At 44.4% G+C, this 27975-nt stretch overlaps 1 protein-coding gene across 1 annotated transcript in view; it reads right to left on the bottom strand.

Annotated features, from left to right (window-relative positions):
- Window positions 1–27975, bottom strand: part of LOC105509835 (laminin subunit alpha-3-like) — a 65657-nt gene that overhangs the window by 17478 nt on the left and 20204 nt on the right. The window contains exons 3-7 of the mRNA XM_011939329.1: window positions 11448–11565; window positions 9952–10070; window positions 8423–8593; window positions 5718–5809; window positions 743–858 (exon numbers count right to left, since the gene is read on the bottom strand). Of these exons, the coding sequence (XP_011794719.1) occupies window positions 743–858; window positions 5718–5809; window positions 8423–8593; window positions 9952–10070; window positions 11448–11565 (616 nt within the window). The remainder of the gene's footprint in view (window positions 1–742; window positions 859–5717; window positions 5810–8422; window positions 8594–9951; window positions 10071–11447; window positions 11566–27975) is intronic.

Genomic DNA, 27975 nt, shown 5'->3' with positions numbered 1-27975 from the left:
AACTCTTGGGCTCAAGCCATCCTCCCACTTCTGCCTCCCAAGCAGCTGGGACCACAGGCCTGCACCACCACCTCTGGCTAATTTTCGAATTTTTTGTAGACAGAGTCTCACTATGTTGCCCAGGCTGGTCTCCAACTCCTGGCCTCAAGCAACCCTCCCACCTTTCCCTCCCAAAGTGCTGGGAGTCACCACATCAGGCCTAAAAAAAGAATACTTTTCTTACTTTATGTCACACTGTTAAAAGCAGTTTCCTGTCTTTTTTTCTTCCTTCTCTGGTCCCCTCCATCCTCCTCAATCCTACCACGTTACTCTTCCTAGCCCTCCATACTCCAGTACTCCCAGTTTCCTGTTTAGACTCAACCTTGCCATCTTCTCTGGACCTCGGTCCTCAAAATAGTTGATTGCTATCCAGTATCACATCCTATGAAATGGACAAGGGGTTAAAATTTTACAGTGGCTGCGTCATATTTCTGATTGCCAAAAAGAGAGGTCAACCCATTAAAGCACTGAGCCCCATCATGCATGGTCATCATCATTATTGTTCTTTTTCTTCTCATATGTACATCTGAATTCAGAGGGCACTTTTCCCTCCAGTCTGTGAGGTTCTTATTACAATAGACAGACCTGAGCCCCTAAGACTGACATGACCTCAGCCTCCTCACTAGCATGGGGAAAACTGCCTCAGCCCCCAGGGAGAGGAGGAGAAGGCCACGTGTGGCCCCCACCCCAGCCCCACACCCACCTTCACACTCGTGGCTCTGCTCCCACGCAGCGGGCCGCCAGCGCCTCTGATTGTACCCTGTGCAGCAGCGATCACACGTCTCCCCACAGGTGTGGTGCTGGCATTGACACCGAAACCTGGGCATGTGGGCGAAGTGCATCTCAGTTATTGAAAAGTTTTGATGAGGATCGGTTGATCCTCTATGTGCTAAACTGACACACGAGTCATCACGGTCATCCACGGCACCATTCATTGAGGAATTAGGAGAACACAACACTTCGCAAGTATTATTTAAGCCTCCCATATCCTGCGTATTATCTCCATTTTACAGATGGTGAGACTGAGATTCAGAGGTATTAAGATACCCGCCAAAGGTCAGGCAGTGATAAATGGAGAGCCAGACTTCCAACCTCACTTGTCTCTGAGGCCCCAGCTCTGTCTTCTCTACCCCATTGTTACCATAAATGAACACAGGAGCACTCAAGTGCTGAGTTTACTGAGATGTGTTAAGTATCACAGCTGCATAAAGATCTGGAGTCCTACGACTAAGATTTGCTCAAGTTTCTCACTCTCAACCTGTGGTCCTGCCCAGAGATTTACACAATTCAAGAGCCAGCTGCTAATAAGATCCCAGAGGGTTCTGCTTCCAGAGGCGGCACCAGCTCCATCACGGAGCCAAAAGCTGAGACCACTCAGCGAGGCAAAGGGTTAAAAGTCTCAGTTCAAAAGGGTGTACATCCGCCTTAACATTCCAAGTTAAAATGAAATTGTTTCAGCCTTGGCTTTGGATTGGAACTCCAAGCTTTGAGCTCCCTCCTTCTGCGCTTGAAAGAGAATTCAAAACCATTGTCCAGCACTGGTGTGATTCCGTCTTGGTCTTGCGCAGCTGTCTGCGGAGCAGGAGTCGTTCCTCTTTGTCTGCCTTCTCTCTCTCACCTAACAGCGCGCCACCACCCCACAGAAGATTCGATGGATGAGCCCCCTGAGGCCTCAGAACTATCTTTTTGGCAACTGCTGGGGGGAGCTGGAGGAGGCTAAGCAGGGTCTGGTGGCAGTGAGGGTGGGCGTTGGGGAGGGGACCGGGAAGGAGGAGGGGACTGGGGAGGAGGAGGGGAGAGGGTAAGGGTTGGAGGTGCGAATCCGGCTGCAGCCCGGGCTGCTGGAGAGCGCCAAGCAGGCTGGAGGTCCGAGGGAGTGGGAAGAGCTGCTGGATCTGGAAGGACGGGAGCCAGGAGGGAACCGGGAGCATGAAGGGGTGGGAAGACGGCCTGAAGCCCCAGGAGCGTGAGCCAGGCGAGGCCCAGGGCCTGAGACAAGGTGGAACCCAGTTCGGGTTGCCCGGGGTAGGCCTCGGAGCTGGGCAGTGGTCGTTTTCCTAGGGGCGTGCGTCAGGCCGGCGTGGTAGGCTTCTCATTCCGGGCTGGGTTGGTCCAGGAGGCTGGGTTCGCGGAGAAGCACACGCCTCCCTATTGGAGGAGGGCACGGACGCACAGCCTAAGGTTGTTCTCCAATCCCCAGGCCTCAGAGTCTGGGGCTCCTGGACCCACAATTCACCCGGCTGCTTCAGCCAGTTACTGGGGCAGGGCGAGGCGGGGGGCAGGGAGTGGGGAGCGGGGAGGCTAGGAGGGGACTGAGGAGGCAACCACCACTGGGAGCACATGGTTGCCACGTGGTTGGGGAAGGACTGAGTGCAGGCACCGTATCCAGGGCCCCCCTGAGTCCTGGCACTCCCGAGCCTGGGATGCTGTGGCTCAGGTAAAGTGGGCTGGTAGCATCAGGCTTCTGGAGTTCTTCATCCAGCCCTTACAACATCTACTGTGATGGCAGCTCTCAGTTTTGGAGCCCCTTTCCTGTCTCACTGTGGTAGATGGAACTTGCCCCACTTTGCGGATGACGATACTGGTGCTCAGAGATAAACTCACTTGACGAAGCTCATGATTGTAGGCAAAGAGACTAAATCTAAACCAAGATGCTTGACTCCATAGCTGGTGCTTCATGAATATCGTGAATATGAAAGAGGTTTTGGGTTTTGGTTGTGTTTTTTGGGGGGGCAGTGAGCGGGGGTGTCCCCGCATGCCACCGTTTGTGCGGCATTGAGCAAACAGCTTTTTTTTTTTTAATATGAGAAACTTGCAGTGTTCAGTTTGAGTCAAATAAAGACCCGAGACTATTAAAACAACAACAACAGCAAAACGCCTTGTCTAAGAAGGCTCTTGGCTGTGCCTGTAGGGATTCCATCAACTCTTCTCTAAGGGAAGGTGGTGTGGAATATACTCAGTTCTATTCCCAAGAGAGGGTGTCATCCCTCTCCATACTCAACTGCCTGGTAAAGCACATGAACATAGATCTACCTGGCAGCACAGAACAACTGGCATCCAAATGGGCTCTTGTTGGAGAGGTAATTTCAGCTCATTGCCAATTAAACATTTGGCATTAGCCAGACTACAAGATTATTTAGGGAAGCCTGCTTCAAGAACATGTAGTCTTAGGCCAGGCGCGGTGGCTCAAGCCTGTAATCCCAGTACTTTGGGAGGCCGAAACGGGCGGATCACAAGGTCAGGAGATCGAGACCATCCTGGCTAACACGGTGAAACCCCGTCTCTACTAAAAAAAAAAAAAAAATAGCCGGGCCAGGTGGCAGGCGCCTGTAGTCCCAGCTACTCAGGAGGCTAAGGCAGGAGAATGGCGTAAACCCGGGAGGTGGAGCTTGCAGTGAGCTGAGATCCAGCCACTGCACTCCAACCTGGGCGACAGAGCGAGACTCCATCTCAAAAAAAAAAAAAAAAACCTTTTAGTCCAACTCCACACATAGGGGGATTAAAATTCAGCATAGCAAAAAAAGGAGTTGGATACCCATCTGACTCCCACTGGCACTACCAAATCACTGCTTTTCCTCTCTTGCAGCCCAGGCTGATGGTTAATAATACATCTGCTGTAAAGATGTTATTTAAAGATGTCATTGATTAGAGAATTCCCTTTGTGATGATCACTCCGCCCCACTCCTAGGGAAAATTGTTATTTGAGACTAGTATCAACAATCATGCTTTTTCTAAGTAACTTATTACTTTTTAGCTTGTGATCATAGTGAAATATGAAACCAAGCAGATTTCCCTTTTTGAGTTGGCTGCTAGGAGCCTCAGAATTAAATTTGAGGTCCTTCCACGTATCCATGCAGCAAGGTCAACATGGTACACATGCTTGGTTAACAACCCCTCTTCTTGAGTTCTGCCTCAGTAGCCAGTAACTTCTTTGATAGTCTGGGCTTGGCTCTATCCATTAAGTTTCTGAATCCCTTTAAAGTATTATAAGATTTCTACCTCATCATGGATGTGGATTTCATCAGCATTTGTTCAAGGTCAGCCTGTTGGGCAGAAGCAAACCAGCAGACAAGAAAAGGCAGGCAGTCATGTTGAAGTGGATTGCTGCCAAACTGAGCCTTTCACTAAGGCTTAGGGAGACCTCCACACATGTGTATTGGGAGAATTAACCACCCAGTGTAGAACTCCTCAGCTCGGCCAGGGTCTCCAGGGTTCAGTAGCCTTTCTAAGCAGGAAGCTCCTGCCCTCTGTGATAGCATGTACTCCTTTCCCACACGGCACTATGTTGTTCCAGGCTCAGGGACATTAGCTGGACCTCTTCTCTCCTCTCTCCAACTCAGAACTTATTTGACCCGATTTCTAGTGTCTTAGGGAGACAGGACATTACAGGGTGGAAATAGATTAACCATTAATAAACAAGTCATTTTCCACTAAAGGTTAATCATTTGGTGTGTGAGCTCCCTCAACAGCACTGCTGGATCCTTGAAGTGGGGACAAAAACGTTAAGGGCTTTGGGTGGTCAAGGAGAAGGGCCCCACAAAGCACATCAGAGACCTTGAGAACTAGCAATTCTGCCTGAACACAAAGCTTGACCTAAAGAGGCACAAACCTGAATCTGACTAAAAGTGAAATATATCTCTGGTAAATGCTGCTCATGAAACATTGTAGACTTTAAGTTAAACATTGAGATAAAATGATTACTATATCTGGCATCCTGTAATTTCCAGCCCTTTAAAGTATCCCTCTTGCAGTGGTAACACAAATGTATTGCTGAACACTTAACATTTAAGACTCATACATCTTATTGTATGCAAAATATACTCAAATTAAAAACAAAAAGGGTACCTTCATGTTCACAGCAGCATTATTCACAATAGCCAAAAGGTGGACACACCCCAAGTGTGTATCCACAGATGAATGGATAAACAGAGTGTAGTATATACATATATACAAGAAAATACTGTTCAGCTTTGAACAAAAAGAAAATTTTGACACATGCTCAATATGGATGAACCTTGAGGACATTATGCTAAGTGAAATAAGTGATGACAAATTTAATAAGCCAGTATTTGTTGCAAAAGGACAAATACTGTATGATTCCACTTATATGAGGTACCTAGGATAGTCATAATGATTGCCCGGGGCCAGTGGTAGAAGGAAACAAGGAGTTGTTTAACAGGTATAGAATTTCAGTTTTGCAAAATGAAGAGTTCTGGAGATTGGTTGCACAGCAATGTGAACATAGTTACCACTATTGAACTGTCACTTTAAAATGGTTAAAATAGTAAATCTGATGTGTATTTCACCACAATTTAAAAAACAAGGATTTGAAATGTATACCCCGATCCCATTAAATCAGGAATGACAAGTTTTATTTCTCTTGCCAGCTCTAATCAATTGGCTGCCTGAAGTATGTCTTGGGGGTGATTTGGTGGCTGGGACACAGATTATCCAGAGTGCTGTGATTGATTAGCCATGCCTGCCAGGGCCCATAGCGATTATATGAAAGAAAGTGGAGAGTTGGTGGAGAGGAGGCACACACCCCCACCTATTCATTGATCCTGAATCATTCCTACTGAGGACAGGAACCTAGAAACATTTAATGGGATGCAAACATCCACTGAAATAATTAGACTTATTCATAGTAAGGCTGAAAAAAATCTGCACAGTGTACTTACAGTTTTTCAGGATTGTTTGCATTGCACACTTCAGCATGGCCGTTGCAAACACATCGCCCACCAATGCTGATGTCCTTTATGCTGTAATAATACTGCACGACAGAACACAAAACGTGCAAGTTTCACTGAACAGTGACAAAAACTTTCTCTGACTAGTCTTTAACCCACATCTGCTGCCTCTGCTTCCCTTTTAAAATTCCGTATTCTTGAGCCCTCCATTGGGATGTAACGTGTCTTATAAAATAAACACATTCCTCAATAAAATGTAATAACATACTGCTGAATTTGTACATTTAAAAAAATCAGACGCTTGAAGTTCATAAAGGGAAATTGCCTTAGAAAAGAATCATACTTTGTAGCCTATAGGAAAGGGATTAAGAACGTCCAAGTTTATTTTTATGTAAATTAAAATAATTTTTACATTATGTTCTACACAAATGAATTTTATACATTGAACATATTTATTTATCAAAACTAAATTTTTATACCAAAAATGTTGCACTTGCTTTGTGCAAAATATTATCCCAGGTTCCAAGAAGGGAGATAATATTTACAGAGATGGATCCAATGCATCCCTGAGACTGGAGGGGCCACCAGAATTTGCTGAAGCCTTCCTAGCACAGGGTCGGAAAGACTAGAGTCAAAGTTTCAAGCTCCAGAAAGGCCAGACAGAGCCAGCTCAGATCCAGCTGAAGATCAGCCCCTAAACCAGGCCACAAATATGTGTAGATCTTCTCATTGACAAGGCCCCTCTCCAATATGTTGGAGGCCTCTGCAGTGGTGACAATAGGCAGCTCCTCCTGCCAGCTCCCTTCCTTCTCAGACTTGGCAGGAGACTGCCCAGGATTTGGGAGGAATGTAAGGACTGTAGAACAATCTTTCTCATTGAGGCCATGCTGCCAGTGAGAAGAACATCTGTCAGCGAGAAGTCTTTGAATTCACAAGGACAAGAGGGTTTTTGTCCCTTTATTGTTATTGTTGTTGTTGAGTGTGGTTGCCTTAAAGAGCCCTATTGATTTAATGTTGGGGTTCTGTTCTGGTTCCCTCATTAAAACCTGTTAAAGTGTCAATGCTTCCTGGAAACATCTTAGTCTGAAGGCATTAACAGCCCCCCTTGTTAATACAGATAAAGTCAGTATTACCAGGGCTTTCCATGACAAATTAAGATTCAGGGGCTTTCCTGCTGGCCACTGTAAAAGTTCCCCTCCACATGTGTTAAGGGCAGCAGCAGCAAGAGAAACCCCAGTCAGCCTTCACCCAGCAGCACACGTGATGTGTGTCATAAGGTAGCTGGTATCATACTCCTCCACGAGAGAAGCAACCTAAACTTGGGGGGTTAAGATTATGTATTATGTATGTGGTACACTCCATAAAATAATTATTTAATGGAGAGGCCTGTATTCATCTAAGTGAAAAGTAATATACATAGATATATACGACTGCAAATCTTGCAACCCCCAAAAAGACAATTTAAGAAAAAAAAAATTGGTAAGGTACATTTGTGGCAGTGCTCCAGGGCACATGGAGGAACAGCAACACAGCCCGGCTATAGTTTATGAGAAAGTCCAGCCCTCCCTTGCAAATATCCATCCTCAGATTCAACACAGTCCCCAACTACGCAGAAGCTCAGAGGGAGCTGAGGAGAGCAAAAAATGCAAAAGATAGGCCACCTACACCCAAGGTGCCTGCCTTCCTGTAAAATGCTCAAAACTGTGGCAATACTTACACTTTTCCCTCCCTTCCTTTCCCAGCTCTCTGATGTTACCTATATAAAAAGCCAAACTCTATAAGGTGCACTGGGCATCTTCCATTCACCTTCCAGGTCTGCTCTCCTCCTTCTCCACCCTGTCCCGTGCCCAGGAGCTGAACTTTATGGCTGCAACCAATGGACTGTCTTTCTTTCTGGCTTCTTGTTTGGTTTGGCCAATGGAAGGCACCAGCAGATCAGAGGGTGGAAGAAGAGTGAGCTCAATATATTGATTCTGTGGGCTCCCTCTGTGCCCAGGAGACAAGTGTACTGCTCTGACATCTGAGAGTGAGAGATGTTCACGGTGTACCTCCAACACAGGAGAGGGTACTAGTGCTCACCAATGCCTATGTGCCTCCATTTCAGCTAGATGACATCACCAAGCCTCCTTGCATCTAAGTGAGGCTATAATATGACCAGTTCTTGCCCATAGAAGTAACCTCTGATGAGAGGCAGGTAGATTTTTCTCTATACTCTCTCTTCCCTCATCTGATGACCAACACGTAAGGGATCCAGAGGAGGACTCTGAGGTCCTACAGAATGGCTGCATCTCTATATAGAGAGAACCTGCTTCCCTGAATGACTGTGTGAAGCTGATCCTACCTGCTGACCCATGTTAAACTGTAATATGAGCAAGAAACAAAGCTTTATTTTGTTAAGCCACTGAGATTTTGGGATTGTTGGCTGTAGTATTAATTATCCCATCCAGACTAGTACCAGACTGACTATAGTCGTTTGCCTTTCATCTTCTTTGAATATAATGATTTTTCTTCAAACAGCCATTTTTATACATCATTAGATATAAACTCCTAATTATATCTAGTATTTCAGACAACAACTCCCACACCTACATCATTACAGGCTATAAAGGTTACTTAAAAGAGTTCAAGGCAATTAATTTGGTAAGCCAAAAAAAATGAATAAATAAAGTAACAAAACAAATGCTCTGACTACTCACCCGCCGAGTGACAGTTGGATCTCGCTGGGCTTTGGAGATGAGGTGTCCAAGAAGCGTATTGGTTCGAAGAAAACGCAAGCGGATGTTTGTTGCCTTGGTAAACTCCCTCAGGGTGTGAGAGAAAGTAAAGTTTTTTGCACCTGGACGACCGTTTATCAAGGACACCACAACCTAAAACGACCACACACACATAAAGGGGGAAGAGGTTCCTTTTATCAAAATTTAGCAGCAAGTAAGCAAAAACAACTCACATGCCCCAAGGCACTTGGTTTCTCGAAGCCATTTGATATTTGTAGGGGATTTTGGATCTTGTTTATGTATAAAAACATCATTGCTAGTCCCATCTTCCCTCATACTTCCTGGTTCCAAGGTCTGGCAATATGTCTTTGAAACCTGGACTCCTGAGAGATGTTATCATTTCATTTTCAAAGCCTTTGTTCTATCAGTGTAGTTGTGGGACTATAACACTACGAAATGTTGAAAACATAATGTTAAAATCTGTAAATATAAGGACACAACTTTGTTAAGCTGCATCAAAGAAACAAAGCTAAAGAAACCCAAACATCTACATGAGGTTGAAAAAAGGAAATCTCTAGATATAAAGTTTGACAGTAATGGGGTGGGGGGAAAGAAATCTGTGTAAACCCTCCATTTTGTTTTAAAGCCCAAAGTGATGAAGCCCAAGTGTCAACCATTGGAAATATGAACCACTCATGAGTTGTCAGAAGATACCACATCCACATGCTCAAGTAAGGTCTCTCTACTTAAAGAGAGGGAGGCTGACACCTTTGATGGAAGTTTATTTGAAACTCAGTTCATATTCATTATAGCCTCAGAATTTCCAGGGAAATCTTCACTGATTGTTTCACCTGTGCTTGCCCCTCTCCCTTAACAATAGCCAAGCTAACTTTACAAGGGCCAAATGCAACCCCACAGGGACAGCCATTTTTTCTCTCCAACAGATTATACCCATTCTACCAAAAGGGATCAGGGATCAGGTAGGATCAGCTCCATGCAGCCATGCAGTCATTCAGGGAAGCAGGCTCTTGCCATCTAGAGATGCAGCCATTCTGTAGGACCTCAGAGTCCTCCTCTGGATCCCCTATATCTAGTCATCAGATGAGGGAAGAGAGAGTATACAGAAAATCTACCTGCTACCACCAGCCCCTCCTCTTCTCACTCTTACGGGGGATCATGGGATCATGGGTGAAGAGGTAAGGGGTCATCATTTCAGTTACCAGCAACCCACTTTCTACAAACATCACCAGAAAGGACAGTTCAAGACCTGAGGGCCTTGAATCAAGAATCCTGACTTGCTGGGGATAACTGAAACCCCCCAACAGAATTTGCAACCTGGTTCATTCTGGGAGCACTCAATGTGATTCCTTAACTGTTCAGTCCCAAGCCCTGTTTCCATCTTGATCTATGTTAGATGTCCTTGAAAGTACAAGTTTCGCAATTATGAAAAATTGGATATCCTCATCTTCATTTCTGAGTCTTATCTCTCCCAGTCTTCCAAATCTACTTACCTCACCATTTTCCAAAGGTACAATACGGGAATATTCAGTAACACAAAGTACATCATCATCCCGGGTGACAGCCATATTTGCCTCCCGCCCGAATTCTTTTAAACAGTCTACTTTAGAATCTAGAAGGAAAATATTTTAACATTATATAACAAAATATTATCATTTTGTTGCAAATCTCTTAAGAAGACTTATGTTTCCTTAAGAAAATATACAAAGAAAGAAGGAAGAAAAAGGCATTTAAAACTTTTAGAGAAAAGCTGAGAATGGAGTTTTTAATTCATGAAAGAAAATACCAAGCCATTTCAGGCCAGTTGACTTTCAGTGGCAATGCTTGGAGATGCAGTGCTAACTCCACACTCCTACTTAGGCAAGTTTATCTTCTAAGGAAACCTACTGGAAAACCCAATGCCTTTATAAGCAAAATTCGTGTCCACCTCTGCTCATCACAGGGTTTAGAAACCCTGACATTCTTCATTAGTGAAGATAACAGAGTCGAGGTGAGTAAAGCACAGCATAGGATCTATAAAGACGGAACTTAGTTTCTAATTCTGCATAAAAGGAAAAAGATGGGAGATGACAGTTATTAAAGTCATCTCATCGATTCACAGCTTCTACCGTCTTACAGGTGCTCCCAAATAGTGCCAAGAACTGTTATCATAAAAGGAGTTTCTACTTCATTTCTGCATGTGGTATCCTTGAACACATGCTTGAGAAATGGGGATGTTCTTTTTTTTTTTTTCTTTTTGAGATGGAGTCTCTGTTGCCCAGGCTGGAGTGCAGTGGCATAATCTCAGCTCAGTACAACCTCCACCTCCTGGATTCAAGTTATTCTCCCACCTCAGCCTCCTGAGTAGCTGGGACCACAGGTGCACACCACCACACCTTGCTTATTTTTGTATTTTTAGTAGAGACAGGGTTTCACCATGTTGGCCATGCTGGTCTCGAACTCCTGACCTCAAGTGATCTACCTGTCTTGGCTTCCCAAAGTGCTGGGATTACAGACATGAGCCACCACGCCCAGCCAATGTTCTGAGAGTAATTTAGAGGTTAAAAGTGACCAGTCCCTAACTAGTCATACTGAGAGATTATTTTTCGTTTCTTTTCTTTTCTTTTTTTTTTTTTTTTTTCGAGACAGAGTCTCATTCTGCTGCCCAGGCTGGAGTGCAGTGGTACAATCTTGGCTCACTGCAACCTCTGCTTCCTGGATTCAAATGATACTCCGACCTCAGCCTCCCAAGTAGGGACAACAGGCACATGCCTTGAATCAAGAATCCTGTATTTTGTATTTTTAGTACAGACAGGGTTTCTCCATGTTGGCCAGGCTAGTCTCGAACTCCTGACCTCAGATAATCCACCCACCTTGGCCTCCCAAAGTGCTGGGATTATAGGGGTGAGCCACCGCACCCAGCCAAGATTAATTTTCTAATTAAATCCATAGTCTTGATCTGTTCCAAGTAATTAAAGCCACACATAACATGGTAGGCAAGATTACTTACGAGCAAAGTATTGCCATGGTGAGTAGGTGCTTCCAAAATCTACAGATCTTTCCAAGACCCAGAGATCAGGGCGAGGAGAATTTGCAAATTTGATTAAAATATAGGCCACATGGAAGAGCTGATAAAACAAAGGAGACACAGTTATTAAAGTCATCTCATCGATTCACAGCTTCTACCATCTCTATATGATGTTGATTCCCAAGGCAACATGTCCCACCACAACCCCTTGCCCAAGATCCCGATCCTGACTCCTAACTGTCTACTGGACATCTCTGTGGGGAAAAGAAAGAGAGATCAGACTGTTGCTGTGTCTATGTAGAAAGAAGTAGACATAATAGACTCCATTTTGTTCTATATTAAGAAAAATTCTTCTGCCTTGAGATGCTGTTAATCTGTAAGCCTAGCCCCAACCCTGTGCTCGCAGAGACATGTGCTGTGTTGACTCAAGGTTTAATGGATTCAGGGCTATGCAGGATGTGCTTTGTTAAAAAAGTGCTTGGAGGCAATACACTTGTTAAAAGTCATTGCCATTCTCTAATCTCAAGTACCCAGGGACATAATACACTGCGGAAGCCTGCAGGGACCTCTGCCTAGGAAAGCCCGGTATTGTCCAAGGTTTCTCCCCATGTAATAGCCTGAGATATGGCCTCGTGGGAAGGGAAAGATCTGACCGTTCCCCAGCCCAACACCTGTCCTCCAGCCCAAAACCCATAAAGGGTCTGTGCTGAGGATTAGTAAAAGAGGAAGGCCTATTTGCAGTTGAGATAAGAGGAAGGCATTTGTCTCCTGCTGGTCCCTGGGCAATGGAATGTCTTGGTGTAAAACCCGATTGTATGTTCTATTTACTGAGATAGGAGAAAAAAGCCATAAGGCTGGAGGTGACACAAGCTGGTGGCAATACTGCTCTTTAATGCACCAAGATGTTTATGTATGTGCACATCAAAGCACAGCACCTTTTCTTAACCTTGTTTATGACACAGAGACCTTTGTTCACATGTTTTCCTGCTGACCCTTTCCCCACTATTACCCTATTGTCCTGCCACATTCCCCTCTCCGAGATGTTAGAGATAATGATCAATAAATACTGAGGGAACTCAGAGACCAGTGCCAGCCCAGTGTGGGTCCTCTGTATGCTGAGCGCCAGTCCCCTGGGCCCACTTTCCTTTCTCTATACTTTGTCTCTGTCTCTTTCTTTTCTCAGTCTCTCATCCCACCTGATGAGAAATGCCTACAGGTGTGGAGGGGCAGGCCACCCCTCCACATCTCTACCCAGTGGCAGCCTCTCAAGCTGATCAAATTCAAAACAAAAATCATTATCTTTCTTTCTCCACCAAATATAGACATTGATCATCATCTTTGTCATACCTTAACCAATATGCCATTCCATTTCAATCAGTCTACAGTGCATCTTAAAGTCTATGCATTCAGAAAAGTCTGATGGCAAACAATAGTCATCACATGCTAAGCCCTCCCAGGGCCAAGAACCAACAGAACAGCCCAGAGTGTTTCCCAGCAGTGTCCTAACCCTGGTACCAGGTCTTGGGAGAGATCACGGCTACCAGAACTGAAACCCGAGCAGCTGTTTGATGGAGTGGTAGCACTCCTTCCCTGCGGATCTCCTCTGGTCTCATCTTTTCCTGATTGTTCTCCCTCTTAACAGCTTTCTCCTTCACCCTCATCACTCTTTTGCCCGTGGCCAGGATGATGCAAAAGTATGGAAGAGATAAAGTGGGGCTTCAGTCCTGCTTTCTTCACCTCCCACTCTTCAGCTTCATGGCCAGGAGCCTTTGCAGTTTCTTCCCATTCCTTCCCCCAAAACTTATTTGGCTTCAATTTTGAACCCTGAGGTTCTATTTCCCAAAGAGCCTGGTATGACATTGAACCCAGTGTTAAACAAATCTGTGTTAATGTATTAATGAGTGAGGATTATCCCCACCCCACTCCAGGCTCCCTGACCCCAGGCAACAGATTTCCTGGTGACTGTCTGAGGAGCACTCCCCTCTAGCCCAGTAAAGCCCTTTGAACCACAGGCTCCTCTAGTTGGGGAGGAGGGAGTGCTCAGACCCTGTGGGTTCCTTTTTTTCCCAAGGGACAAAAAAAGGACTTTCATCTTAATATTTTTCACAAACAGTAGTATGATAAGAGTTTTTGTTTGTTTGTTTTTTGTTTTCTTAAGTCTGAGAACTGCTAGCTAATGTAAACACTCCAAACCCCAAAACAGAAGCCAATGTATCTAGGACAATGAGACTCAAACTTTTTGTTCTCAGGACCCCCTTCATATTTTTAAAATTATTGAAGACCTAAAAAAGCTTTCACTTGTGTGAGTTCTATCTATTGATATGTACCATATTTAAAATTAAAGTTAAAAAACTTTAAGATAGATATACTATTAATTCATTTAATATAATAAACATTTTACATGTTAGCATAAATATATTTTTATTAAAAATTACTATTTTCTTTTTTTTGAGATGGAGTCTCGCTCAGTTGCCCAGGCTGGAGTGCAATGGCGTGATCTTGGCTCACTGCAAGCTCCGCCTCCTGGGTTCACGCCATTCTCCTGCCTCGGCCTCCCAAGTAACTGGGACTATAGGCGCCCACCGCCACACCAGGCTAATTTTTTGCATTTTTAGTAGAGATGGGGTTTCACCGTGTTAGCGAGGATGGTCTCGATCTCCTGACCTCGTGATCTGCCCGCCTCGGCCTCCCAAAGTGCTGGGATTACAGGCGTGAGCCACCGCACCCGGCCAACTATATTTTCTAAATCATGAAATTTTTGGTGAGAGCAGTGGCATTGCTTTACATTTTTGTGAAGCTCGCTAAGTGTTGGGCTTAATAGGAGAAAGCTGGATTCCCACACCTGCTTCTTCATTCACTCTGATGTGATATGTTGTTTGGCTGAAGTATTTGAAGATATGGCCTCACATAGATCTGTAATAGAGGAAGGAGGACCTCTGGCCTTGTAGACCTCCCAAAAGGTCTTGGAGACCCTCACAGGTTCTCATCCATACTTTGAGAACCACTCCTCTCAGGCACAGAGATTTACCCCTTGCTCAAAGAAGCCCCTTTACTTATCTCTGAGGAAGGAAGAATTGTCACATTGATTACTGGAAACCCTAAGCTCAGCCAGTTCTGTCCCTATCAAACATTTGCTCTTTGATCTTGAAAAAAGTGCTTATTTGGGCTCAGGTTAACACTCCCAAGTTGTCTACCAACATGCGGAAAAAGTGAGCCAACCTCATAAAAACTAATTAGGAATTATAAGGTACTCTGAAAATCATAAAGCAATACTGTAAAGGTAGGTGTAACAATTTCCAAAGACACATCCCATTATTATATAGTGAAGGAATTCATAGGAAATCCAAGAATTCTTGTTTGGAAAATCAGAGCAAATATATTTCACTAAAAACTCTTCGCACATCTCTCTCAGACCACATCAAAATAAGGCCACTGTTAACTATGTGAATTCGATAGACTACAAATGAAACTTTTTTGAATACAGTAATCATTCAAAGCATTCTTAATCCCTTCCACCAAACTCCCACAACCATAGCACACATAGCCCTCTCAACTATTTATCTAATAGGTCATGATTTAATGAATACTGTCTTTCCACGTACCATGTTAAGCACTTCACAAACATTCTCTCATTTAGACCTCACAATAAGAAGTGGAGTTTTATTAACCCCACTTTAAAGTTGAGGAAAGTTTGGCCTAGAGAGGTTAAGTAACAAGCCCACACCTTGCAGGAATAAAAACACTGAGCCTAAGTGTATTCCACCCACTGAGTGTTTGCAATGTCACAGGACCTAATAGGTACTGAATATTTGACCTGTTTCATCTTGAGGGGAAGAAGTCATCAGAGAAGTGCCAAACATCATTATTTCCCAATATGCTAAAGTTCTATTCTATAGAGCCCAGGGTGGGGTGCTATGTTATGATATATCTCAAGTGTTAATTGAGGGCATTGGTTTTCTAAAGTTATAGTTTCTGCCACTACAAAGCCATGTGAACAAAGTAGCTTCAGTGGCTCAGAAGGCAGCCTCTCTTTGTTTAGTTTCATCTTGTTTCTAGGTAACATTTGATGCCTTTGAAGCATTATGACACTTAAAAATCCCAACTCTAGCAGCAACTGATGTTCCCCTCTGCCTGTTACAGTATCCTGCCACCCAGGCCTAACTTAATAAGTCCACTGATGGCACCAACTCATCTTCCAGCACTAATTAGCTAGAACATGCCACTTTTCAATGTTTCCCTCCCATTTTTGTCTTAGGAATTATTTCTGAGGTTCCCCAATGTATGTTTATGTGCTCTGAATATATTGGTAGGGTGCATCTCCTTGGTTTGAATCCCATTTGCACCAAGCGACTATATGTGTTATTTATCGCCACCCCTGCTGTGTAACATGCCCTGGAATCTTGCCAAGGTCTCCAGCTCTGCGGCAAATCTCCTCTGACACTTGCAGATTCAAAATGTCATAGTGAGGCAGAGTGAGAGGTCTCCTAAGTATGTTCACAGCCCGGTTCAGGCATGTTAAGCCAATAGGTAGGGATTCATTCTGTTTTGCTTGGTAATTTTAAATTATATGCTTGTTGAATCACTCCTTCTGTTAACATTCCTTTTTCACTCTCAGTACTTATGTTTACTCTTTGGCCACTGAAAATACTTCAAAGCACACATGAGTGATGCTAGAGATCTGCTGATATAAACGAGGACCCTCTGTGAGCCTAGAAAGCACCAAGCTATGGAGCCACTGTAGGTAGAAAGGCAAAGTTGTGCATTTTCAAAGAGATCATATTTGGGGGTCAGAGATAAGGGAAGAAATGATGGAGAGGGACTGAGTTGTAATCTCTCCACGTGCTTTTGTAATAAGCTAAAGATAGCTTGAAGTGTGTTGGTGATTGTTTAGGTAGAGAAACAAAGTAGTCTTTTAAATAATGTTTTAGTAAAGCAGATAATGATCATAAAAGGGAGAGTGTGAGGCACTTCGACTTCAAAAGACTTCAAGGTGAGTAGGGAAGACAAGAGGGTGTCCTCTGATCCTTGTTCCTCGCCGCAGGGCTGCATGCTCTGAAGCCTCTGAAATCACAGCTTGGTATAGCCTGTCCTCTGTTCATTTCAGGCCTTTCCTGGACTGACTGCATGTAACAGGTGTTCAGTACATGGGTATGAATGAATAAATGAATGGATGGATGGATGGCTAGTAAAGCTGTGTGGCTACTACTGAGTTCAAGGGGCAGGCACCAGCTGGCAAACACAGAGACAGAATTGAACCCCGTAGTGGTCCCACCTTGGTGTCTAAGCTAAGTTGTAGTAGAATGAACTCCCCTGGGGGGAAAATCTCTGCCCTGTCACCCACTGGCTATGTGACTCGAAGTACATCACTTACTCTGAGATTTCATGTATTTGCTCATAAAATGATCAAAACAGATATTTTTTAAGAAAACGAAGAAGAATAATATCTACTTCATACAAATTTGATATTCTCCTTCTAAAAGAGCACCTGTCATGCACTGTGGTACATATTTGTTTTCATCTGTCATTCCCACTAGGCTGTGCCATCTTTGTGTCTGAATCACTCCTGTATCCTCAGAAAAGGGGCTTAATACATGTTGTTGAATTGAAATGAAACTAACAGATGGGATTGTGAAAGTGCAAAATACTGTGCAAGTACACTTAAAGTCACATCCAAAATAAGCTTCCCACTCAACTAAAGAGTACTCCCTGTGCCAGAAAACTCCAAGTTTGTAATAAAAGTGAGATCAGTCTGTCAACAGCTTTATAATTTAATAAACATATTATTCCACAAGGTGGCATTTCATAATTTACTTCTCCCAACTTTTTATTTTGCATAATTTGTAAACCTACAGGAAAGCCCAAAGAACAATACAATGAATACTCATATGCTTTTCACCTAGATTCACCGTTAACAATGTGCCATATTTTTTTGTTCTCTACACACACACACACACATTTTTGATTCTTTGAAAGGAAGTTACAGACATCATAATACTTTCCTCCTAAATACTTCAGCATGTTATCTTCCAAGAACATGGATATTTCTTCTACATAAATTCAACATTTTCATGCATAAGAAATTGTACCATATATTCAAAATTGTATTTAATACATTGTCCATATTCAAATTTCCCTGATCCTCTCAATAATCCCCATTGCATTATTCTCCCATTTCAGGATTTCATCAAGGATTACATATGGCAGTGAGTTGTCAGGTCTCTTTTGTCCCCTTTGATCCACAGCAGTCCCCCAACATGTTTCATCCTTCCTGACACTGACATTTTGAAGAGTCCAAAATGTCCCACAGTCTGTTGTAAGTCTTAACGTTCCATCATAGAATTGGTCACAGAATCACAGAACATCCCCCAGTCTGAATTTGTCTGCTTATTTTCTCATGATTTGACTCAGATGGAGAATTCTTTTTTCTTTGTTTTGAGTCAGAGTTCCACTCTGTCCCCCAGGCCGGAGTGCAATGGCACGATCTTGGCCCACTGAAACTTCCACCTCCTGGGTTCAAGCAATCCTTGGACCTCAGCCTCCCAAGTAGCTGGGATTACAGGTGTGCAACACCACGCCCGGATAATTTTTGTATTTTTAATAGAGACAGGGTTTCTCCACGTTGGCCAGGCTGGTGTCGAACTCCTGACCTCAAGTGATCCACCTACCTCAGCCTCCCAAAGTGCTGTCAGGTGGGGCATTCTTGGCCAAATCACTAGCTGGGCGGCACTTCCTTTTCATGATGTCAGCAAGAGGTGCGTGAAGCCAAGCTGTTCTATTATTGACAATGCCAAGTTTCATCACTTGCTTAAAAAGATGTCCATCATATTTCCCCATCATAAGTTACATTTTTTACATTTGTAATTAATAAGTAACCTGGGGAAGACACTTTGAAACTTTTTTTTTTTTTTTTTGAGATGGAGTCTGGCTCTGTCACCCAGGCTGGAGTGCAGTGGTGCCATCTCGGCTCACTGCAAGCTCTGCCTCCCGGGTTCACGACATTCTCCTGCCTCAGCCTCCCAATCAGCTGGGACTACAGGCGCCCGCCACCACACCTGGCTAATTTTTTGTATTTTTGGTAGAGATGGGGTTTCACTGTGTTAGTCACTGTGTTAGATCTCCTGACCTCGTGATCCAATCGCCTCGGCCTCCCAAAGTGCTGGGATTACAGGCGTGAGCCACCGCACCTGGCCAAAACATTTATTTTTATTAACTAAATTACACATCTCCCTACTACCCATGTACAAAATACAAATACAAATTATGAAAAAAATAAGTCACTAAATATAGAACCAAGCAATTAAATTTACTTTGTGGTTGGTGTCCATTTGAAAAACTTATCAACTGAGCCAATTTTATAGACTTTTTTTTAATTGAGAAGAAATGATGGCAATTGAGTAAAATTCAACTGCAGTTTAGTAACTCAGTTTGACATTTTTTTACAAAATGAGGTACAATCCTCATAAAACAACCAAGGCCAGGGATGAAAATACAACCTAACCAGCCTGAAAAGGGATCCTTTTAATCTTGGCCCAAAGAGTCCATCTGCCAATAGTTCAGCGAGAACATTTCCTTCTTTTGGGTTTGTCATCAACCTTGCTGAAAAACTCAGGCCCTGACACTATCAGAAAGAGTGTGTTTGGTTTCGGTCTAAGAAGGATTCTCAGCTCCTCTTACTGGTTCCAGAAGTACCTGCTTACCTACAGGAGAGAAGGTGGATCACTCCAGAAACTTGGAGGAAGGGGCTCAAGAGGTCCCTAAGTCCCCTCTCACTCTAGCATCTCATTCGGAGGGGTACTCACTGCATTGCTGACAAGTTCTGGCCATTACAGGTTTCCTCCATGTTTGTCAAAAACTTTCTCTCATCAGCCCTCCTTCCCCTGTGGAGTAGCACAGATTTCTACTCTTTATCCCACATGGCAGCCTGCCCAGAAGTTAAATGCCCACATCCTGTCTCCCTAGGTTCTTTTAAGCAATCGCGATTCAAGTCAGCAGGAGGCAAAGATTAGGGTGGAAACTGGAAAGGAGAGGAGAGAGTGTCTCACTTTCTAATGCATAAGAACCACAGGAGCCTGAGAAATAAAATCTCTACACCAAAACTCAGTCTAAAGATTTGGGTCACCACAACAACTTGGAAAATGACAATCTTAATGAAAGATTTCAGGGGAAAAAAATGGTAAGACAAAGGGGAAGTTGTTAGGTATGACATCTAGATTTTATACTGATAAATTTTGAACTCTAGTGGAGGAAAGAGAAGGGTTGATGACATATGGCATAATTTTCAGTCCTCGTGGCCTTTAATCATTACTCCCTAAATAGACTTAAAGTGCAGAACTTGAGACCAAACTGTTACTCAAGAGCATTTTATCTACAACTAACAATTTACAAATAGATTTGGTGGTGACTATAAATAAACTGAAGTCAGCCAGAATCCAACAGCTCTGAGCTCAATCTCATAACTGAGTCTTGTAGTTTATCCTACTCTCTGTAATGACTTTCAACTGTCATGGATGTGTTTTGTCTGGGACCTGGTTCTCCTTGTAAAACTCACTTTTTCTCATTCACACTTTTTTGATAATTTACGAGAAAATTAGGTATGATATTCAATTCACTCACTGAACGGATGAGTAGCCTAAGAATGTGTCTGACAAACTTTACAGAACAAAGGAAATTCTATAGTCACGTTCTTCCAAAACAAAGAGATTTAACTAACTCAACTTTAATAACCAGCAACCGAGTTACGTAAATCCTCCTTCAATCTATTTATATTTTTTAGACCAAACAACTCCTAAAAATATATGGATTTTTATAAGTGGCTTACACCAGAATAGGCTTCAGCAAAATAATTCTCAGTGATGATAATTTGTCCTAAATCAGATTCTAAATGATGTTATTGTCGTTTTTCATAAATAAGTTCATACCTTGCATAACACTCCAGTTTCCTCCTCTTGGCCAATATGCTTCTATCTAAAGAGTGTTAACATTTCTGGTCTGCACTCATAATGGTTCTTTCCAACCTTTAATTGTCATATCTATTCCCTTCTCCCTCTGTTACATCTTTCTTAGGATTCAGGATCCTTGGCTAACTCACAGTTTTACTTAAGGCTGAAATTATCTTTTGCTGCTTTTCCAATGCCCTTACTCATGTCAGGACACTTCAGAAACCTTTCTGACTACATATCTAAAGGGCATAATGAAGCTCACTTAAATTGGCTCAGTACGTTCACTTTTACTAGTCAGAATATTTACTTTGGGAATGAGCTTTATGTTAGAGTGTCACTTCAAATCAGCCGGGCTACAGATTAAATATTCTTCTTAAAACTTGCCCTTTGCCCAAAAGCCGCCTTTGCTTTCTGAACACTATATCCCTTAATTTGGTAGTTGTTGTACCGTGGTCTGGGGTGTCTGGAAAATTGAAGGGGATATTTTGTTGGTTGTCACAATTACAAACCCAAATAAGGTAAGAGCTGTGCATCTGCAGAGGCACCAACCCGCACTCTAAGAAGGTCACAGTTCCAGGATTAGGAGGCCCTTCTCTGGGTGCTCAGATGTAGCACAAGGGACTCTGGGCAACTGTCCAGAGTCAGGCCAGAGAGGAGGCCATGGTGCAGGTGTCTGTCTTTTTTGCTTGACTTCCAAGTATCTGAATTCCCTTCGCACCGTATGAATCTTGCTGAGAACAGAATGCAACTCCAACTTTAGAAGCTGAAAATACCAGCTTTTTCAGCTCCCCTGACAGGTAAGGCAGCAGGAATGTACCCCCCGGGCTCAGTGAATTGCACGATTCCTTCCAAGCGTCTGTATCTAGAGCAAGTGATGCAAAAAGGCAGAGACACTGAAGAATTCTTTCTGGAAGTGGCTGTGATGGCAGCACCATCTCACTTCCAGGGACAGTGGCTGATCCCAACAGGGGTGTGCTGAGTCCCCTGTCCAGGCTCAGGGCCGACGTGCGGTCAGGACTAGCCATGGCAGGTAGCGTTCGAACACAGTCGTGCCCTCACAGGTGGGCTCTGTGCCTTCTGCTGCTGTGGTCCTGACTGTGCTGCTTCCTTCACTTCTGCTCATTTCTGGGCCTGATTCTCCATGCTCCTCAAACTCCCACCACTTCCCACCTTTGCTCCCTCCACCCTCAATGAGTCCTGTTTTTCTTTCACTAGCAAAATCAAAACCACAAAAAAAGGAATGGCTTCCTTTACTTTCCCAAGTCTACGAATGCATTTGCATCTGCACATCCGCTCCTCTCCAGACGGAGGAAGGAAGGAACCTCTTCCTGTCAAAAGCCAATCCCTCCCTCCTCTTGCTGAATTGCACTCCCCTGCCTTCTGTTGGACCCACCCATCATCAGCTTGCAAATGTCTCTCCCATCCCAAAGAAAAGAAAACACCTCTCCTTCCATCCAGATCCTCTTCCAGCCCTACCCCACCTCTCTTCTCCCAACACATCCACACCTCAACTGCTGTGCGGGGACTCACTCCCCTCTGCTCCTCCAATTCTCTCAGAGTTCAGGTCCCCGTCCAGGCTCGCCTCCCTCCACACTCTACTTCCATCTTACACCACCGATGATTGATGTAAATCTCCAGCCCAGACTTCTCACACAGACTTCATTGCCAGATTTCCCAGAGGCATCGCACTTCCACCCCAACTCAGCGTGACCCAAACTGAAGCTTGACCCCAGTCCCCTGGAGCCTGATAACTCCTACTTAACCTCAGGCCTCCGAGGAGCAGTCCCTCTAGGTAGTTGTCTGCATTCTGTGCTTGATGCAGCACTGCACTTCTTTAAAACACTCCTCACAAGAGTGATTAAATCATCAAATCTAGAATGCATATGGCCTTGTGAATACAAGACACGCATTCAGTCTTCCTGCTCACTCCTCACCTGCAGCAGGAATCCTCTGAGCGCATGCTGCTGTGGGCCAGGGCAGGGCCGGTATCCTGCCTGGATGAGGGCGATGGTGGGAGTCAGCCAGAACCCTAAGGATTCTACTTACTTGGTGTAAAACAGGACAGCTCAAAGTCACTTTCACTGTGATAAGAAGGCACATCCCAGGTGAACTCTTGGATCAGGATGTCGGAACTTCCCTTGAGTTCCAAATGCCCCCACATAAATGCTCTGGCTCTCCCAAGGACCCCAGCAGGCATTTTTCATAGCAGAACAAATGTGTGGGTCAGAGTGACACTGCAGGGCAGGGGGGTTAAGAAAGGTCACCACGGAATGGGGTGAGGGAAGGTGGCTGGGAAGTGGAGTGCAGATGGATTCCGTGCCCGACGCATACCAGAACCGGGTTTCTGTCCCATCAGCATAGGCTGGGAGCCAGGTGACTTGACTGGAATGTCCCTGAGCCTCAGTTTCCTGAAATCTAGCTCTGGGATGTCACCGCTGGGAACTAGGGCAGGGATGGCAGCCTACCCCAGAAAGGACGTGGAGTATAACAGGAGTCAGGGAGGTGGACAGGTAAGCCAGACAGATCCGCCTCAGAAGGTATGGGTTAAACAGAGAAACTGAAGCCAGCAGTCTTGGCTCTGGGCACATTCAGCGAGCCTGGGGACAGCATATCCTACTCTGTCCACTGGAGGAGGGGACTAATGGTGAGGGTGGGGGGAGCATTTTCCATGCCAGCAAGGACTATCCCACTAAAAACAATCCAGCTATTTCTTGGGGAATTCAGTCTGGGTCTTAAGAGGGTAGGTGGTAGTGGCTGAGCATTCTGGAGAGAGGCCTCTGGGCTGGAGTATGGGAAACCCCAAGATCCCTCACCCCCAGCGTCCACACAACGACAGATCTTGCCCTGCGCACCTTCCTTGGTGAGTAGGATAAACTACACCCCTTCCCTTAATCTCTCATCCCTTTGTCTTCCTTCCTTAAGCTCTTCCCAATCCTGGGAGCCTTTTGTGCTCCCTGTAATCCAAATGCTACACAGAGAGGATTTAGGATTTAGGATTTTCCCCCAAGATCAGTATTGGCTTCTACCACTCTATCTTGCAAATGTGAAATATTAAAGCTTTTATAACTACATGGGACTAGATGAGATTTTTGGGCATAGCTTAAAGGAGAATTCTAATTTGTAACATTTTTATTGGAAAAAATGCAATTTAAGTTTGAAATATCTGATGTAACTTTCGGTACACACCTCATTTATACTTGTATATGATTTCCCCCAAGGCAATATTATGAAAATAATCTGATGTTGAAATGGGACAATATGATCAATGTGAAAGATCGTCTAATTGACCATACAAATACCACCCTATAGTCGTCAAAAGCAAAGAAATAGATGCATATCCAGCAATATGGGTGAATCCACATAATAGAAAGCACAGGAAAATTGAAAATGTCAAACTAGATGTGATAGCACATTTATACAAAGTTTAAAAATACATACATAAAAAAAGCACTTCATATTTTATGGGCAGTGTATTGTAATGGTTGAGAGTGCAGAATTTGGAGCCAGAATGTCTGGTGCTAGTTTCCAAACTGTGCCATCTCTTAAGAAATTAAGCTTTGAGATTCACTCAATCTCCTTGTGCCTTACTACCCTTGTCTGTATAAAGAAATAATAATAATACTTAATGTTGAAGGTTTTGAAAGGGCCCAATAAAAACCATCCCTCATCCCTATCCGGTTCTGAACCAATAAAGAAGTAAGAAAGAGGAGCAGGGAAGATGAGGACAAAAGACCATATTTCTGGGGAAGCGGGTCTTAGAGGATGCAGGTTGTAGTTGCTGATACACCCTGTGGCTGGGCAGCCCATGTGCTTCACTGAAGCAGAGAAGAGCACTGGGCTGCCCCCAAGGGAGGAGGCAGACGTGTGCATGCCCAGCTCTAGACTCCACACTCACCATCTGGCAGAAAATGGGCAGAGAAAGGCTGAGAGCATGCCCAGGGGGTCCCTCTGCATGGAAAGAGACATCAGTACACATGTAGCACACAGGGTCGGCATGAGGAGTGAGAGCCCATTCCTGCGGGACTCTCGACACAGAGCACAGCACACAGTAGGTGCTCAGCCCACAGCAGTGAGCGCTGCTCAAGGGATAAGCATGTTTAAGGATAAGTAGCAAAGAGGTTAGAGCAGGTGCTTACAAAGGAGAAGGGATCAGGAGTGGGGATCTTAGACAAAAGATGAAAACAAAAATAAAACAAGATACAGACACAGCTCACAACATGCTAGGAACCAAGACATATGAGCAGCTCACTCCTAGAAGCCAACATGCATAGCTCTACAATTCTCTAATGACTTCTTCCTATGGAGACAGAATGACTCAAAACTAAATGGAACAGCAGTCTCTAGTAATCACAAAATATATATTGCTGCATGTTCTGGTCAAATGACTTGGCAAAAATCCCAGGGAATCTTTTGAAATGTCTGTCGGCCCCTAGTCCTGGTTCCAGGCCAGCCTCGGGAGCCACCTTTGGTTCAGGGTGGAGAGAATATGGCACAACAGGGAGAGCCTCATAAATGCAATCGCCAATGGGCACATGTACCCAAGGCAGAGTCATATGCAGTCTATGAGGAACCCTTTCCTTCTTGTGGTTTTGGCAGTCAGTACTTGAGATTCTTTAACTCATTCTTGTTAGCTAAGAGAAATAGGTATATTAACTGCCTCACTGGTAAAGAAAGAAGACAGCTTCCACTTGAATTGCAATTTAATTGCCCAGGGACTAAATCCACCCCAAATTTGGGAAAACTTTCTGAGCTTTAAAATATCCATCTGGAAGGCCGGGTCCTGCTCCTGCCAGCCATCCAGATCCCACAGCTCTGCCTTGTATCTCTATGACCCTGTAAACTTCTGGCTTCTTCTTTTCTCGGCATTCTATTCAGGCTGGAAAGACCTTTCCATAAACTAAACCCAGGACTGGTTGCTCCTTGAAACTCCTGGTGCACAGGCACAAAGGCCTAAAGATGGCCACATGGGGCTGTCTTTTTATTGTAGTTCAGTCAGAATCTCAGTTTCTGTTCGTGGAGTTCTAAAAGGAAGTCTTTGGTTTTTTTTCTGCTCCATTCCAGGGAATCAATTTGGAAAGTTCTGTCCATCTGCCTTTTGTCCTACAACTAAGGAACTGAGGATAGTTAGAGGCACTCGCCATCAGAAGGGAGTTTGTGTCTATCATGGTAAGTTCGCTGTGGTTGCAGTGATCATCCATGCCTAAACCTCAGTGACTTCAAACAATATGTTTCCATCTCACCCATGCTCCATGTGTACTGAAGGTGGGCTCTGCTCCATGCTCTTCTCACCCAAGGACACAAACTGATGGAGGCTGTATTGTCCGGAACATCACTGAGGCAGAGGGAAGGAACTGTGGTGCATGGGGAACCAAAGCAGGCCCCATGGTCATGTTTTCTGTTAAAGACACAGGACCTTCAGAATACCCTGAGCCTGGAAGACCTGGAAATCCTAGTGAGCCAGGAGTATAGACAATGATGCTTAGGTGACCCCGCTGCATACCAGTTTGGCCCCACTGGCTAAGTTGGAAATCAGTGGTGGTAGAAGTTGAGACTTCAGAGATGTTGCATCACTTTTTCTTCACTCACACGTCCCATGCTGGCCATGGAGGATCACCGTGGCTGAGAGAAGACAGAGTGTATCCCTGACGCAGGGAAAATGTTACTCTGAAACTTAAGTGTACATTAGAAGCAACCAGGAAGCATGTTACAACTCAGATTCCCAGGCTATAATTCCGGAAATTCTAACTCAGTAGAAATTAAGAGAGCTCAAATTCGGTAGATCAGCAGGAAGTACTAATGATCAGTACTCATGACCTTGACTCGTGATCAGGTAGCCCTGGTCATGACAGTCTAGTAGAGATGACCAGCCATTCCAGTCTGCCTGGGACTGTCCTGGTTTTAGCACTAAAAATCCTGCATTTCCAAAACCCCTCAATCTCAGGCAAATTGGGATAACTGGTCACCCTAAGAAAAGGGCCCAATAAACTCCGATTTATCTTCTAAAGACAAATGGAAAAGGTCCTTTTTTGCGAAACCTTCCTGAAGTGGTTTGGCTATGTCACCACCCAAATCTCATCTTGACTTGTAGCTCCCATAATTCCCACATGGTATGGCAGGGACCTGGTGGAAGATAATTGAATTATGGAGGGAGTTTCTCCCATACTGTTCTCATGGTAGTGAATAAGTCTCACAAGACCTGATGGTTTTATAAGGGGAAATGCCTTTTGCTTGGTTCTCATTCTCTCTTGCCTGCTGCCGTGTAAGACGTGCTTTTCGCCTTCTGCCATGACTGTGAGGTCTCCCCAGCCACGTGGAACTGTGAGTCCATTAACTCTCTTTTTCTTTACAAATTACCCAGTCTCAGGTATGTCTTTATCAGCAGCATGAAAACAGACTAATACACTTCCTAAAATATTCTAAGCAAAGATAATACCTTCCTCCATGGTAGTTACACTTATCACGGATACCATAATCTTTGTGCATGCATTTGACTCTCCAGGAAGCATGTGAAACCCCAGAAGCCAAATGCTGCCCACTGAACTAGAAACCCAGGCCTCCTCTGCTTGGCTCCCTGGGCTGCTGATTAGTCCCAAACCTGGAGCTCTATCTGCTGGGATTCTTCAGCTTGAGGAAATGCAGGTCAAGAGAGGACAGGTGGGCAGGTGATTGCAGTGGCAAATAAAAGGCAAAAACAGTGGCATCTGCCAGAAGGATTAGTCAAGCAGAATCATTAAATTAATAGTAAGGAGGACAAGGAAGAGGAGAACTAGCACTTGTTGAGGATTTAGTTTATGCCAGATACTAATGCTTACATGTTTTGTGGCCTTTACAACACCCCTAGTATGTCAGTACTATTATTATCTCTAATTTATAGATGCAGAAGCTGAAGTTTGGAGAAGACACATGGCATGTTTACAGTTACACAGTAAGTAGGTAACAAAGCAAGGACGTAAACCTACATCTATAGGATTCTGAAGCCTGTGCTCTTAAGCAATTAGTTTCCCTGGTATCCCAAACAGCTACAGGGTGAGATAGAGCCAAGGCAGGGGAGTTTGATGCTGAAAACCTGCCCGCCCTGCAGGTCCCTTCTTCAAGGAGCCTTTCCTCCCTGAGTGGTTCCACGAGGGATTGCTGCACAGACTGATTTTCCAGCACCCTCATGAACATACCCAAGAAAGCCAATTTCTATTTATTGATCAAATGGAAGGAATAGAAAGAGTTAGCTGGGTGTGAGAAGTTTTACCCCAATCTTCGGGTCTGTGTGTCCCTAACATACCACATTCATTCCCACCCTCAAAGTCATTTGGGAGGCTTTGCCCCCTCCTCCTCCTGGACCCCATCTTTCTGCACCAAAGCTCTCGCCTCTTCCCCGCTGCCCATCCTGCTGCTAGCCCCAGCCTTTGCCTCAGCTCCTCTCTTCCCTCTGAGCCCTTCCAACCTCTGGCTGCTCAGAATGTGGCCCACAGACCAGCAACCTTGGCCTCACCAGGGGGCATCTTAGAAATGCAGGATCTGCAGGCACACAGGATCTGCAGGAATCAGCAGATCTGATTCACCTTGTGACTCAGAAT

Source organism: Colobus angolensis, unplaced genomic scaffold (assembly GCF_000951035.1).
Source record: "Colobus angolensis palliatus isolate OR3802 unplaced genomic scaffold, Cang.pa_1.0 Scaffold18, whole genome shotgun sequence".
In the NCBI taxonomy this organism is placed as follows: Eukaryota; Metazoa; Chordata; class Mammalia; order Primates; family Cercopithecidae; genus Colobus; species Colobus angolensis.
This window is presented reverse-complemented; position numbering and strand designations above follow the sequence as displayed.